Consider the following 16,072-nt stretch of genomic DNA (forward strand, 5'->3'; position numbering starts at 1 on the left):
TGTAAGGTGCAAATCAGCATACATTTCCAAGCGTTTCTCGGCAACCATGAGATCTAATTTCTGATCCAGCTTTAAAATATCTATAAACGCATCTACACCCAGCCCCAAGGCTGTTCCTTGTTCCTTCCCAATATTAAACAGCAATTCTGCACCATGGGATCACCTTCTCCAGGGAGGGCACGAGGCAAACAATGCTGAGTCTATTCCATGGGCACTTCCTCTGTGGATTTAACACACAGTTGAAAGTAAAAAATAAAAAAAGTACCCAACCCCTTTAGATTGTATTTTGGTGCCACCAAGACTGTCAACAGGGAGCTGGTACAAAATTAAAGCAGGTAACACAAAACAGCTACTACACCGAAAAAACATGCTCCAATTGGGGACATTCCCTGGACATGAAAGGTGCGTGTGTTGTATTCATTACAGGAAAACTGCCAGCTTAAAGAGAGTTTCATTTTTATCTGGCTCCCCACAGCCCCAGCGGCCGCAGTTCCTACCAATGCCCCCCTGCCACCTGATCTCACCAGAGGTGAAGGAAGCAGGATTTGAGAAGGAGCGCTACGAATTCCAAACCAACAAGGGCTGAGGAAGAAGCCTGCAGCTAGAAACCTTTACTACTTCTTTGTAAACATCATCTGATGGTCATATTTTTGTTGCTTGTTCCCTTTTTAAGGTCCCTACAGCTCCAAAACTCAGGCCAACTGAGGAGAGACTGACAGATTCACTTTGATTATCCTTCTACAGCTGATGCAAAGAAAAGGAGAGGAGGTGTCCAGAAGAGGCACTAAACATACACCCCCTCCCCCACCTTCCAGGAAAGTTCTCCCACTATTCTAACTGCAACTCAAAGCATTGGGAGGAAACAAGGAGTGGTCTTGGGGCTAGGTACTGATACACTCTTACAAGCCATTAACAAGGGGGACCAGAAGATTCCCTCCTATGACCCTAGATCATCATTAGAGGGCTAAATGGGGGGAGGAGGGGGGAAGGAGGAGGAATAGATGATTTAAGCAACTTTCTGAGAAAATTCAAGATAGAGGCAAAAAGCACAGTGAGACCCCCAAAAGAATAGATATTTATGTGGATAAGAAACAGATCTGCAGTTACACTGGTTAGAGGCTCTCTCACATATGGCGCTAGTTAGAGTAAAAACGTATAAGGTACCTCAACCCTTATTTTATAGCATATAAGCCAACCACCAACAGCCCAGAGTTATGAATCTTTCATTGTTGTTTGCAGAGTTGTAGCCGTGCTGGTCCCAGGATATGACCTAAGGAAGAGCTCTGTGGAACTCAAAAGCATGTCTCTTTCACCAACATAAGTTGGTACAATAGAAGATATTAACCTCACCCACTCGGTCTCTCTCGGAGTTAGGAAGAAATTTCACCCATGAGCAGCTAGTTATTGGATCATGGAACATTATATCTAGGAGAGAATGTTTCTTTTTTTTGCCGTTTAAGTGCAATAATTGTATGATGAAGTTTTCACAATATGTGTATGTATGTATGTATGTATGTATATATATATATATATATATATATATATATATATATATATATATATATATATACACACACACACACACACAAAATATGTATATTTAACTGAATTATGAAACGTCATATTTCAGATCTTTGTACAAATTTCCTTGAGGTTTCTGAACCTGAATATTGTTTCTTGCCTGTCTCTTTGTTTTTAAATAAAACCCTTACGGTTGGCATTAGGTAGGAAAGTATGTTTCATAAGCAATTTTTTTGACTGTTGGCCAGATAAAACAAGTATATCTGTATCTGTGCACTGGTTTATATAAAACTTGAAATTGTAAAATGTTAATTTTAAAAATAACCAGAAACTTGTTAAAATTTTCCATGTGTTGGCAGACTCTACCCATATGCATCAAGGCACAAATCCTGCTCCTATGGACTTCAATGGGACCAGGAATTGGCCCAAAATGCTGGCTGCATATTCCTTATGTCCTATAACATCGGTGATAGCATTAGCAAACGTGTCACGGGATATCATTTCAGCCTTTGACAACAGCAATGGTGTCATGAGGACTGCGTGCTGGGGTTTTCAGGCAGAGGTTTTTTTAGCACCATATAAGATCTATATGAAAAGGCAGGATTGCCCCAGACCTTACCTTCTCTAGCTTAACCAGATTCTTCCTGAACTTCATTTACCTAGGCCGCTAGTTACTGGGGGAATTCACTGCATGGATAATGAAAGACAGTCTCTCTAATCCTACATGTCCACTGTTGAAGGAAACCAAAATTAAGGGGAAAGTTGGGGCCACTTTAGTCTTGTTTACACAGAGATTTTACAACCCGCTCCAAACCTTTCTAGAGTCATGTATAAAACTAGTGGCCCTCTTGAGTAGTTAGAGCATAGTTGCAGATCTCAGCATAGACAAGGCCTTAATGATCTTTCTTTAAAGGCGGATGAACCTATTGGTTTCATTTATACAAGACCTGCTAAGTGAGATGATAAATGGTACAGCTTTAGCTTTAGAGACAGTATTTCCAGATCATTTGCAGTTTTCTTTCCACTGAATTCTCTCTATTTTAGAAAGCCAATATACTGTCTTTAGTAACCGGAGATCTATGCTGGCAAAGTTCACTTAAAACAAGCATTCCTTTGATTTGTTACAAGGTTAACTGACCAAACAGGAAAAGCAACTTGAGCTCAGGTAGGAAAGGTTAGAAAAAGTCAAGAGATGCCTACATGCAGGCTACGTCCGCGCTGCGTGGACCATACCAGCATAACCACAAAGCCATAACTATGCTGGCATAACCCCGTCAGTGTAGGCTGTATCTACGCTATGTCAGGGTTTTTTCAGTTAAGTGTAGAAACACCACCTCCCCGAGTGACAGGAGATAGGTAAACAGAAGCATCTTCCACTGACTTAGCTATGTCTATACTGAAAGTTAAATCACAATAGCTATGTTGTGCAGGGGTGTGGATTTTACACAAGTAGTATGCCAACCTAAATTTTAAGTGCAGACCAGGCCCCAGTCTCTGTTCAATCAGGTAGGTACTAGCATCAGATTTAGTAATGTCTCCTTCCAATCAAGAATAAGACTGAACTCTCCAGAACAGGGGTTGTCTCCACCCCACACGATGGGGACCCAATCCCAACTGGGGCCTTTGGGCACAAAGATAACTAATAGTGAGAGGAAAAAAACATCAAAGAAAGCGCACACAACTTCATCCAGCCACAAGACCTGCTCAAACCTTTCAGTTTGTGCCCAGAGCTCAGACACCAGCATTGGTGTGAAGCACAACGGGTGTCCTGCTGGAAAGCATAGAACAAAATATACAAGCTACATTTCTATGAATCCCTGCACACTAACTCTACAGATCAAATGCCCAAAACACAGGCGAACCCTTACCAAATTCAGCAGTCGGCCATCAGACTGAAAGACCTAAGCCATGCTGGAAAGCCAAAAGAGGCCTAACTCAATCATTTTGATGGAGGAGAAACCGAAACAGACAATTTTCTCTTCACCATACAAAATACTTCCCCAAACTATTAGGAATAACAAATACTTCCCATTAAAGCACAAGAAAGACTGCATAACTTTATGGAGGCATAAGAGGCACAAATAGCCTCGAGACAGGCAACCTCTCACCAAATCAGAAAGGGAGAACAATAGCATTAAACCCTGCTACTACCATGTCATCAGCCCTATATTCAGAACCTCAACGTTCTGCATGAGCTTCGACATCATAATGTGGCAATAAAGTGATTGAAAATTAATCGAAGCAGCGTTCTTGGGGCTGACATGCAAGTGAGCGCAGCGAGCAATCTCCCTGTACATTCTACAACCTGCAGCAATCAGTTTTTCAACTTAACAGAAAGCATGGCTCCTGTCCTCCATGATTCCCAGGCAGAATCTTTCACCCCCAAACACCTTTGACAGCTAGCATCAGAAAGGATCTCAGCTCTCGATTTGTGAGACCGTATCCCTAAGCTAGATCCTAAAATGATCCAGGGTCCCAATATGAATGCCATGCACTTTGAACACCCCGTTATGCAGCACAGACGCAAGTAGTTCTCCAGTCTAAAATTCCTCTTATTCCCAGCATGTTCACTGTAGATTAGGAATACTAAACTACCATTTCTCAATAGGGCACTTTTCAGTGATCTACATTATATTGAAAACTATAGAGGGTTTCAGTTTTCATTCAAGGGGACTAATGTCAGTATTAATTAACAAGAAACAACTAGGAGTCCGGTGGCACCTTAAAGACTAACAGATTTATTTGGGCATAAGCTTTCGTGGGTAAAAAACCCACTTCTTCAAATGCACCTAAAAAAGTAGGTTTTTTACCCCTGAAAGCTTATGCCCAAATAAATCTGTTCGTCTTTAAGGTGCCACCGGACTCCTCGTCGTTTTTGTGGATACAGGCTACCACGGCTACCCCGATACTTAGCAGAAGAAAGTGATATCACTACAGACTAATGGGTTTTTACCACCTTATTTTGGGGAACAATCCAGGGTGATGTTAACAAATACATTCAATAGCTTGAAGTGCAGTTCTCCACCAAGAACAGCGAGCATCTAGAATACAGCACCATGGCTGAGTTTTAGGGGTTGTTCGTTCTCCAACTTCCTTAAAGTGCCTGATCATTGTGTAACACAACTAGTTCTAGTTACTCATTATCCCTGACCTCCTCAGCAGGAGTAAACAGACTGGCAAAGCTAGGCAGCTACACCGCAGATTTGATTAAGAAGCTGAGCTGTACGAAGACATCTTCAGCTACAAGGGACCAATAGATAAGGCAGAAGTTAATAAATACCAAAGCTCACCTAGACACTGCTTCTGCAACTCAATACATGCATGTAAATCTCGACAATTGAAGGAGCTCTGTACAGGAATTCACCCCTACACGATAAATGGCAGGATCATGCCTTAGATCTATACCCAGACTGTTTAGCACTAGAGACAGCCAGCATCACACTATGTCCCTACTTAAAAGAACATCTGCTTGAAATCTGGTCAATTAGTTAAAGCACTCTTATGTATGCCACTTGTCCCAGAGTCCCTGTTTTCTACCTGACAACTTAAGACTTCTTTTTAAACTCACTCCTAAGATAAAAGTAGGTTGTTCTGCACATGTATGCATGGCTAATTCAGCTACCCAGAGCTCTGCAACAGACACTATTCGCTTGGCTACAACTCATTCAATGTAGTCTGGTGGTCCCATCCCATTTCAAGTTTTTAAGCATGCCTTCAGTTAGTTCTAGAAAAGGAAAAGTTAAAAAGCCTGGCCATTTCCAAGAACAACAACTAAAGATGCTGAGTGAAAGGGTACTATTAGCATATTAAGGTCATTCTGTCATGATGAAATAGGCATTGTTTTATACTTGACAATACTGTCCTATTTGTTTCCTTCTTTTTAAAGTGACTAATGCTACTATAATGTAAGTACATTGCTGTCTCTTAGAAACTAATCATTTTTTGTGAAATTTTTTACATTTAGTACTGGTGAAAAACATGAGCGTAGACAGTAACAGCACGTCCCTACCCAGATCTCACTAACGTGCCTCATTTCCGATCTGCAACTTTGAGGAGTGAGAGGAGATCAGCCTCTATGGCCTATTTAAACTGTGGCCTCTCTGCAGAGACGGCCCACAAGGGAGACCAATCAATACCAGCTGTGGTTGCGTAAAGGTACCAAAAAGTGCAGACAAGAGGACAAAGTAGTCTGTAGTTTTCACACTTAGCAGGCTGAGGTAAGCAGTGTTTTCTAACACATGATAAACTCTCCTCCCCTCACCTTTTCCTAATGTGGACAACACCTATTTCTATCCACAACTGTCTTTCCAGAAACCAGGTTGAAAACACCAAATCATTTCACATTGGCCACACAACCATCAGAAGGCGGTACATGTTAGCCTACCAATCTAGGATGGACTACAACCAGTGACCTAGATATGAAAGATTTACTACCCCACTACCAAGCACAGAGGCTATCCAGTGCACCATTGCTCAGAGTTCTTCACAGACCAAAGCCGCCCCCCCCCGCCCCAAATCTGTATCCTGTACTGTGGAGCTCAATGAGATGCACTATCCAATTTTGAGGTAGTGGGCGTTATACTGGGGGGAGGAGGGGAATCATGTGTACACATCCAGGAATATTCCTTCCAGATTTAACTTTGACAAAACGATAAGACAGTGTTTCCCATCCCTCTGGCTTCAATAAACCACTTTGCTAGAATAAGTCAAAAGTTTAAATCTAGGAACTGTTAACAAGAGGACACAATAGAATCTCAGCAGCACAAGGAAAGACTCCCAAACCGATATAAGGTTTTAAAATCTATTCACACAAGCTTTTGCCCAGAGAGAGAAAAATATGGAGGCATTTGGGGAGAGAGACTATTTAGTCCGAGATTTGTTGAGTTACTCCTTTTCCTCATACATGAGGTTAGAATGTGACAGATAAGCCAGTAACTCTCCTGGGGAATGTTGGCAGCCACTGTTGTCGAGTCATTAAAAACTAAAACAAAGCACAGAAGCACAGACTGTAAGAGACAATGCTGCATCAGCAGGGAAGCAGACTGAATCTACAGGACTTCTCCATTTCTAACTGCCATGATTCTATGAATGTAAGAATACAGGAAAATGCCCTCACAAACCTTTCAATTTATTAAAGGGACCCTAAAGGGCACACATACTGCAGCTCGAAGCGAGCCTCTGAGCCCAGGTAGGCAGACTCACACTAACGCCACTCTAGCTAGCATGCTAAAAATATCAGTGTGGACACTGCAGCACAGGGACTAACCACCTGAGTTCAGACCTAGAGGGTTGGGCGGGTTTGTATTTGGGTGGCTAACCTATGCCATGGCCTACGATGCAACAGACACACCACGGTGCCTAGCTTGAGCAGAGCTAGCGCAGCTCTCTACCAAGACTCGGAGGCATGCTCCCAGCTGCAGTGTGTAATAACGATCACAATGGTTCATCCCTTCCTAATGAATAGAAAAATACACCTGCCTAGTGGGACAGTATCTCTGGCTAGTATAGGTGGAGTTAGGTGACTGATCCTAGGGTAGCAGCAAGTCTTTCCTGGGGGGTAAGAATTGTTTGGAAGCAACTTGATTGAACTGCACTTGGGGGTGAAGAATGGATGGAGAAAGTCCCTCCACTTTATACATAAGTAGCCCTGCCCCTCACCTTGAGAAGGACGAAGAACTCGAAGATGCGGCGGAACGAGGGTGGGAAGAGGCGGGCATAGGTTACAGCCATCTTGAAGAAAAGGGCATGGAAGAGGCGATCGCGCACATTAATCAGGGGGTTCTGGTTGAGGTTGGGGTTCCGTACCCCCCGGTTGTTTCCCCCGGCAGCCCCACCACCCCCGTTGTTGTTCACGGGGTGATGGTGATTGTTCGCATTGGGCTGGTTCTCCGACATCCTGATCCTCTGGGGGTGGGGGAGCTAGGCGGTTAGTGTGCAAGAACTTGAAGGCCTGCCTCCCCTGCAGGAGCTTCAGTGGGAGAGGCTACTTTCTTCTCGGGAAGAGAGCTTTGGTGGGGCTCTGTCCCCCTGAGTTTAGCCCTTTCGGTGGGGTGGGAGGAAAAAGGCTGCTGTGCCCCTTAGGGGGAGTTTCTACCCTCCCTAAGTCTAACGCAGTTTCCCTTCGGGGGTGGGGGGTTCAGTGCCCCCTTTGCAGGGGGGAATGGGACGCCCGGCAGAGGGACCTGGGGGCGATATGCCAGAGGGGAATCGCTGCTGTTTCTGTAAGGGGGAGGGAGGGGCTCGAGGGCTACCCCCAGGAGGCTTACACCGAGGCACAGTCGCGGGGGGGGTGCCCCGGGAAAGTAATTGGGGGGTGACCCCTTGGGGACGGGACGGGGGTCACTAGGCTACCCCTTGGGGCAGGAGCCCTGGTCCCCTGCAGGATGCGGGGGGCAGTCGGTCCCCTGGGGGTTGGGGGGCTGCCCCTAGGGGGAGGGACCGCGGGGAGGGACTCAGCCCCCCGGGGGGGGGCGCTCAGGCCGGGCGGGAGCCCTTCTCGCGGCAGGCTCGGGGGCGCGTCCGGCGGGCCGCTCCGTGAGCCCCGGGCGGGGGGCGCTGGGGCCGCGCTACCAGCCGCGGCGGGGCCGGGGCAGGCCCGTGGGGCGACGCGGCTCCTGGGCCGGCCCCGCGGCCATGGGGGCCCCGCTCCGCCCTGCCTCCCTCGCCGTGCCCAGGGGCCTCCTCGCGCGCCCGGCCACGCTCCGCTTCTCACTGCCCCTGGGCCAGAGCCGCCGCCGCCGCCATCTTCTTCCCCCTCCTGTCCCGGCCCGGACGCGACTAAGCGACAACGAGCGCGCGAGGCCCAAGAGCGGCTGCTTAATAGGGAACGCTGGGACGGTGGCGGGTGAGAGAGGCCGGGCCTTTCCAGCCTCATTTGAATATTCACATCAGGAGGGCCGCTCTGGTTCCCATCATGCACCGCGACATGAGACTGGTACAAAAATTAAAAGGATTTACGAGGATAAACATAAAAAAGCGCCACCCAACGTGTCAGACGATGTTTTTTGCTTTCTCTAATTATGAATACATCTCTCTGTAGCCACAACGTTGTTCACCCTAATATATAAAACTTTATGTTTATGGAGGTTTAAATAGCAGTTTGGTCCCACGTACATTTGTGCTCGCTTCGGCAGCACATATACTAAAATTGGAACGATACAGAGAAGATTAGCATGGCCCCTGCGCAAGGATGACACGCAAATTCGTGAAGCGTTCCATATTTTTGGTGGACGCCTGGCTGGGCTCTACCCAGGTTTGGCCTCTGGGAACCTTGTTCCATCCGGAGCTCAGCACAGAGGGCGTGGGGATACACGGGGAAAGTCGCACCATGGGCATCGTTAAGAGGTCCGCCCAGCCACCGCACCGTTATAAGGCCATACTGGGGCAGACCAATGGGCCATCTAGCCCAGTATCCTGTCTGCCGACAGTGGCCAATGCCAGGTGCCCCAGAGGGAGTGAACCCAACAGGTAATGATCAAGTGATCTCTCTCCTGCCATCCATCTCCACCCTCTGACAAATAGAGGCTGGGACAAGGTGTTGGCTTGGCAAACAGAATGGGTGCTCCACGCTCCTACGCCACAGCTGCCCTTACCGACGCTAGGGAATGTTCCCAAACACGTTCCCCAGTGGCTGCTCGCGCTGGTTCAGCGGCAGCGGCAGGAAGCCCAAATTTAGCCAAGATGCTGCCAGCATATTTACTGCTTGCTCATACGCTCCGCTGTCCCAGTGGCTAAAACGACTGGCGCTTGGGCCATGGTCTGGTGCCCACCAGTAGCACAGCAACATGGCCCTACAACCAACACAGAAAACGTGGCACTGTTGGCAAAGACACTGGGAGAGCCCTGCTGGGCCCATATGCAGCGGTGCAGGAGCTGTGTGAGGAGGATGTTGTATAAATACAGGCGCCCGGGGAGGAAGCAATGCTTTACCCCGAGCTGAGCAGCAGCCAACAAGGAGCAGAGACGCCCACCGGGCAACACACCAGCGCCTAGCTGTGGTTGTTGTTATCTGGCAGAGTTATCAGTTTAAGTCCCAGCAACGCCTGTATTTTTTCATTCAGCGTTTGGAACCCATCCAGGGCTCTGGTGCCCAGCCCACAAATTAAAAATCACTCAGGCTGCTTAGCGACTGCTTCTGGCCCCTTGTTAAAACAGGCTTCCCAGGGCCCCCAGCACACCACACACAGCAATGGATTAACGTCGCAATCCCCCCCGTGAGATGGGTCCCTGCCAGGATCATCCCATCCCTGGTGGCCCCAGAGGCATTTAAAGAACCCAGCATCGTGCCCCCCCCCCTGCGCCTGGCTAACTCCCCCCCTCCAGAATCCACATCTGTTTAAACTTCCCCCCCAGGTCTATGTCTGGTCAAACTACTGCCTTCCATGTCTGGTTAAACTCCCTGATCCTGGGAGCTGTATCTCGGATCACAGCTGACTTCAGCACTCTGGCTAGATGCAAATCACAAAGTGCCAGGTTACAGCCAAGCCCCCTTTCAGCAGCGAAATGTGACAGGGGGTGCTGGCATTAACCACTCGATTACGCTTGAGGTTCCCAGGGAGGCCGCCCCATCCCTAAATCAGCCACTGCAGCTCCTTGGGCTGGGTGTGGTCTGTGGGATGATTAACTCCAGCTGTCTGAGGGGCCTGGGAAAGGGCAGCTGGCCAAGGGCCAGTACCCCCACCCAGCCGTGAAACAGGAGGTGCCCTGCCGAGGGGGGTGGGGCAGCAGGAAAAACCACCTCTGTTGACACCTCAAAGCTCTTGCTCCCCTTAATTAAACTCTGCTTGTGAATAAATCATTGATATATGGGCCCTTCCCATGCTTGGCCAGGTGGCTTTCTCTGCTTCACCGCAGCTGATTCTCACTGTGTCCTCATCCCACCTTGGTGCACTAAACAGTGGTTCTCAAGACCTCTTTCTGGTCCTTTGACATACGTGACAAAGAACTCAGTGGCTCGGCACTGGCAACTGTGGAAAGGCGCCTTGCAACTACGGAGCCGTTCCGAGCTCCAGTGAGGACCAGGTGGTTCTCTGCTGCAACTCAACATCCCACCTGGTCCTGACAGAGAGCTGTGCCCAATATGCTGTCTGCAAGAAGTCTGGCCTTGCTGCTCCTTTCAGTCACAAGCCCCAGAAGAACCAACTGCCCTTGGTGAGGTGACCTGGGAATAACTTTCAAACCCTTCAGCAAAATAATTGTAACTTGTTTTAGCCCTTTCATAAATAACCACTACATGCTTTTGAAGCAATCTGTGCGATCTGGCTTGACGGGTTCACCCCACAGCACACTCTTCTGGGCCTCATTCCCTCAAAGCAAAATCTAGCCGTCGAAATGAAGCGGGAGCCCAAATGCCATTGTCTCGAACCCCTTTGCGGGGCCGCGAGCAGGTTTCAGGGGGGCCGCCAATAGACCTGTTGGGGCCCAGGGCAGAAAGCCGAAGCCCCCCCCACCTGGGGTGGAAACCTGAGGCTCCAAGTCCTGCCACCCGGGGCTGAAGCTTAAGCTGAGCAACTTAGCTTCGCAGGGCCCCCTGTGACATGGGCGCCAGGCAGTTGCCCTGCTTGCTACCCCCTAATGCTGGCCCTGGCTTTTATATGCAGAAAACAGTTGTTGTGGCACAGGTGGGCCGTGGAGTTTTTATAGCAATACGCCTTTTATTGAAGATACAACAATTAACACACACAATTTTATAGTTACCAGTCTAGAGTCCGGCTCAATCTACTGGCCAGCTTGGTTGATCACGGGTAGGGAGCACCCGGGTGCCATCAGTCATGACATGATGCTCCGGGGAAGTCTTGGCAGGACGAACCGAACGTTTCATGGCAAGGCCCCCTGTTTATATAGTGATTTTTTTTATTGGGACTGATGAGTTTTGCACCGTTATGCTGCGATTAGTTGTTGTTTGACGAGTGCTTGGTTTTTTTAAAATTGTTTTTATTTGTTATTACAGCTACTTTGGTCCTAGTGATAGGAGCCTGTTTTATTTTTAGAGTTGTCAATTTGCCCTTTTCTGACATTTTAATAGGGGGCGTATTGCAGCCTCCTGGAGCCCTCGTGTCTGTTTCTGTTTTTTTTTCTTGTACATCTGGTTCAGCGATGGCTTTCACACTTACTTTTTTACACACACATTCCTTATTTACACACACAACAGGATTAATTTACACAGAACATTTTAAACAGGCCCATCAAGTTGCAATGCACAAGAAAACCAGCATGGCATTCTTTGACTGATTTTAAAATGCTGAACCTACAACAAAGCAGGGACTGTAAAAACGTCTGTTACTGCCTTGAAATCAGCCCAGACACAGATTCCGGCCGATGCATCTTTACCAAATGGCCCATTTAGGCCATTCCTTTTTGCTATTTAAAGAGGGTGGCTGGCAGGATATAATTAAATCATACACCAATACATTTAATACATGCTACGTTATTATTTTTTTATTTCAAATGATACAAAATACCAACATAAAATTTTACGACTACAACACAAGCCCTGAGCGAGGACAGTCGTCCCTGCCGACGACTCCCTGTTGGCCTCAAGAGCCTACGCTGAGGACAACCTCCCGGGGCGTTCTGGGAGCGACAGCCATGTGACCCTACTGCAGAAGCGGGCTGCCATATTGAAAGCAAGGATGGGCTGAAGCCAAGGCGTGTGGCTGCACGTCGCCCTGCCCTGGGGCGTGGTAGGAGGCCCGCGCCAGAGCACTTTGTTGATCCAGGCTGTTTGTGTTGCTACTGGTGCCGTGGCCTTTGAGCTCCAGTCAAGCCTGGGGGTGCTCAGCTAAGGTGGAGCCCCGCAGAGGGTGGGCAGAGCAGCCCATGGAGGGCAGGAAGAAAGCCCCGGTGAAGGTCTGTTCATCCAGGTGCCTGCAGACACGGGGATCCCACCCCCCAAAGCAGTGCCGGATGGCTGCCCCATCACACGCTGCGCCAGGCCTTGACCATTAGCTGATGCACCCGGACGCCGCTCCAGCTCCCCCCACAAAAGCCAGATTGGTGTTCCGGGGCCCCTCACGCCCTGCCCCAAAGAGCCCCTCTGCACGCGAGCCCATCGGCCGGGTGGGAACGTGCCCCACAAAGTCACAAAGTCTATGGCCAACCTTTCCAAGGAGGCAGTGAGACCCTGCCCCGCCTGTCACCAATACAGACCAGCATCGGCCTGGCTGCTCCTGGACACCAAAGTCCTCTTAACTATTATATTGTCCAGAGGCTCAGAAGCCTATTGGCTATATTGGGCCCCTGATCAAAGCAAATACCTCCTTGACCTTTGCAAAAACAATATCCTCACCCTTGCTGCGGCAGCTGGTTTGCTGCAGCCGGTGCTGATCCCAGCGAGGGGCATCTCCTGGTGTCCAGCGGTTCCCCCCCATATGTGTTATCCACCTGCTGGCCATAGGCTCACACACAGCCTGCAAGCTCTCCAGGGAGGAGCACGGCTCCCTGCTGGCCATACGTCCAGCGCCGAGCATAACGGGGCCATGGCCTCTAGAAACTACTGTAAATCTAATGCTAATAAATACCAGTATGAGGCAGCTACGGGGGGGGGGGGTGCTGCAAGTGAGGGAGCATAAGAGGGCATCATTAGCGTGGGGGCAGGGAGAATAGCGGAATAAGGGCTAGGGAGTGGGAGGTTTGGGGGTCATGGGGAAAGGGATGGAGGCTGTCCTGAGAGAGAGGCAGTGTGGTCTAGTCGTTAAAGCACTGGGTTGGGAGACTTGGGTTCTATTCTTGAGTCTCCCACAGTTCTGCCTCGGGTAAGTCCCAGCCCCCCCCCCCCCCCGCTTGGTGCCTCAGTTTCCCCATCTGTAAAATGGGGATAATGTGACTGACCTCCCTAGCTCTTCACTAGACAGGCTGGCGTGCACCGTGCTGGGTGATTGGGTCGGCTAAGAGAATGGGCACCAGGTGCAGCCCAAGTGGCAATCCGGGAAAGGGCCCATGGTGCAGGGGGTGCTCAGTAGGGTGCAGGGATGCAGGGTGTGTTGGGGGAGGGGGTTACAGGCGGAGGAACGAGAACAGGGAGCCAGAAGTAGAAGCCTCGTGCCTGAGTCATTCTAGTAAAACCCTTGGCACTGGCCCATGTGAGCAATTCCACCTTAAGAGGTGCCCGCCTGGGCCCCGCCCCACCCCCTGCAGCAGGCAGGCTGGGCCAGGATTGGGACTGAAGCTGGCTCTTTGGTGGATGAGCTGGCTGGGTCCTCGGGCTCCGTTCATTGCTTGGTTACTCTCCGAGTCGGCACAGAGCAGGGGGCAGGCTGGGCTGGAACAATGGCTGGCATCCAGCCGCTGGGGCAGGCGGTTCACTGGTGACGGGGCCACAGGCACTCCAGGGCGCAGACCGATTCCAGGGGGCAGGTGGATGGATCTGCCCAGAGGAGAGGCACCAGGGCACGGCCCATGCTGGGAACCTCCGACCTGCCTCCATGAGCTGCCAGCCACGTCCTCCTCCTCCGGCAGCAGCTCTCTCCATCTTCCCTCCTTTGGCCTAAACCCCTTCCCCCTCTGTTTTAGTTCCCCCTCCACCAGTACCACCTCTGCCAAAGAAAGTCCTGCCTTCCTCCAGGGCAGGAGAACAAAGCCACACTACAAATGGGCTTGGGCCACCAGAAGAGGGGAAGAGCTCAGCAGAAGTTACCACCCATCATGTGGACGGACCTGGTGTTCCACCTCCCCCCATGCCAGCCGCCGCTGGAAGGTACGGCTCAGGTATAACCCCCATCCCCGGCAAGCCTGAATGATTCCAAAGGACCTTACAGGTAAACCGTGTGTGTGTGCATAGATATCGAAATGCAGCCTCCTCTGGGGTGGGACACTGTAGCTGTTTAACAGCTGCACAGCTATTGTATAGCACAGGGAAGCGAAGAAGAGCATTGCATCCACCTCGAAGCGTGGGGTTCGGGGGGCGGGGGGCTGGGCAGCTGCTGGAGGAGCCAGCCGAAGCCAGGCTCTGCTCCCATCTGGGTGTGATGTCAGGGCACAGACACAGCTGAGATTAACAGGGAGCGGGAAGCGCCTTCCCTGGGCCGTGGCACTCACACTTCTGAGAAGAGGGATTTAAAAATAACCCACCCAAATTGCTTCCTTCAAGGGGAGCTGGCACCAGGCATGGCTGAGAGCCTGGGTTCTGGGCAAAGATGGGCAATGTTCAGCTTTCCTCTTTAATTCCAGACCTCCCACTGGTGAAGGCAAGAGAAGCCTGGAGATCAGCTGGGCCCCCGGGGCAGGTGGCAGACTCCTCTGGTAGGGGGCACAGGACGGGCAGGCGGAAAGAGAGAAAGAAGCTAGCTCCTCGGGCCACGGCCCCCATCCTTGAACACAGGAGAGGAGGAACAGGGTCTTCTCCAACCAGCTGCAGCACTTCAAAGACTCCTGCAGAGGCCCTGTCTGCTCCACAGGTGCCCAGGGATGCAGCCAGCAGGGAGAAGCCCAAGCTCAGGAAGATCTTGGTCGACCTTCGTCCCGTCCTGGAGAACGTTATGGAGCCCTGGGACTCTTGGGAGGGGCGTTCAGAGACGAGGAGTGTCCGTAGCGCTGGGAGCTCTCCCCGGGAGTGTGGACAGCCCAGCAGGGGAGGCCGCGACAGCAGAGGTGGAGCCAGCGCCGTAGAAGATCAGACTCACCGGGTCCCCTCTCTGCCTCCCATAGCAGCCCAGCCCAGAGACAGCGGCCAGGCTGCCGCGGCGCATGAGCCGCACCTTCGCCAGCCGCAGGCTCCGAGAGACAGCGCGCTCGCCCGCCGGGCTGCTCCGAGGCGGGAGCCCCCGGCTCCAGTGTCCTTCCCGAAGATAAGCCTCCAACCAGAGCCAGCGGAGCCGCTGCCGCCCCCCGAGCGGAGCAGCTCAGCAGAGATGGTGAGTGCCAGTGCCTGCTGCTCCCTCCGCTCTGCCCTGTGGCCACCAGCCCCAGAAGACCAGGCCCAGCCAAACAAAGCCCTGCAGCAATTTGTACCAAGCCCAGGCATGCGATTTTCCACGAGGAAGGGATGAACGAAGGGGCCTTAAAAGGAGCAGTGGGGGGTGCCCCCAACCTCCCCCCAACACAAACCCACTGGATCTGCTTAGGGATGTTGGAACGCGGCCACCATGGGGCCTCCGGTTGCAGTGAGTCCGTGCAGGTGTGAGGTGGGGGTGCACATCTTACAGGTCTCGCTTCTCCCTCTCTTTTTCTCACCCAGGCTGGAGCTGGCAGCCTCCTGAGGCCAGAGCGCTCCCCAGACATCCAGCTCCCCACCCGCCTGCTCCTGCAGCGACTCCAGGAGACCACGACCAGCCAGAACCACCAGCTGATCGCTCAGGCGCTGCAGTCTCTGCGCAAGGAGCTGCAGGGGGATGCGCCTGCCTCGCCCAGCGAGTAAGTGAACCCCACGGAGCCCACCCAGGCTGCTTGGAGACCCCCGTTGCAGCTTCACCCCCTAAAGAGCTTTAGCACAGACAAGCCAGGTCCCTCCCCAGGCCCCAGGGCCCCTTCCGGGAGTAGCCCTGCACACGTAGCAGGGTGCTTGGGGGCACATGAGGTGATGCCTTTGGGGGAGGCGGGACACACACAGCTAGAA

At 51.1% G+C, this 16,072-nt stretch overlaps 1 protein-coding gene and 1 non-coding gene across 2 annotated transcripts in view; one reads left to right on the top strand and one right to left on the bottom strand.

Annotated features, from left to right (window-relative positions):
- Positions 1 to 7,416, bottom strand: part of TMEM259 (transmembrane protein 259) — a 30,853-nt gene extending 23,437 nt beyond the window's left edge. Inside the window, exon 1 of the mRNA XM_065422136.1 lies at positions 7,180 to 7,416. Within this exon, the coding sequence (XP_065278208.1) occupies positions 7,180 to 7,416 (237 nt within the window). The remainder of the gene's footprint in view (positions 1 to 7,179) is intronic.
- A 1,222-nt stretch (positions 7,417 to 8,638) lies between these two features.
- On the top strand, positions 8,639 to 8,745 carry LOC135894359 (U6 spliceosomal RNA). The gene has a single exon (XR_010562368.1). It is a non-coding gene; the product is annotated as a U6 spliceosomal RNA (small nuclear RNA).
- Positions 8,746 to 16,072: the final 7,327 nt, after the last annotated feature.

This window comes from Emys orbicularis, chromosome 24 (assembly GCF_028017835.1).
Source record: "Emys orbicularis isolate rEmyOrb1 chromosome 24, rEmyOrb1.hap1, whole genome shotgun sequence".
NCBI lineage: Eukaryota > Metazoa > Chordata > Testudines > Emydidae > Emys > Emys orbicularis.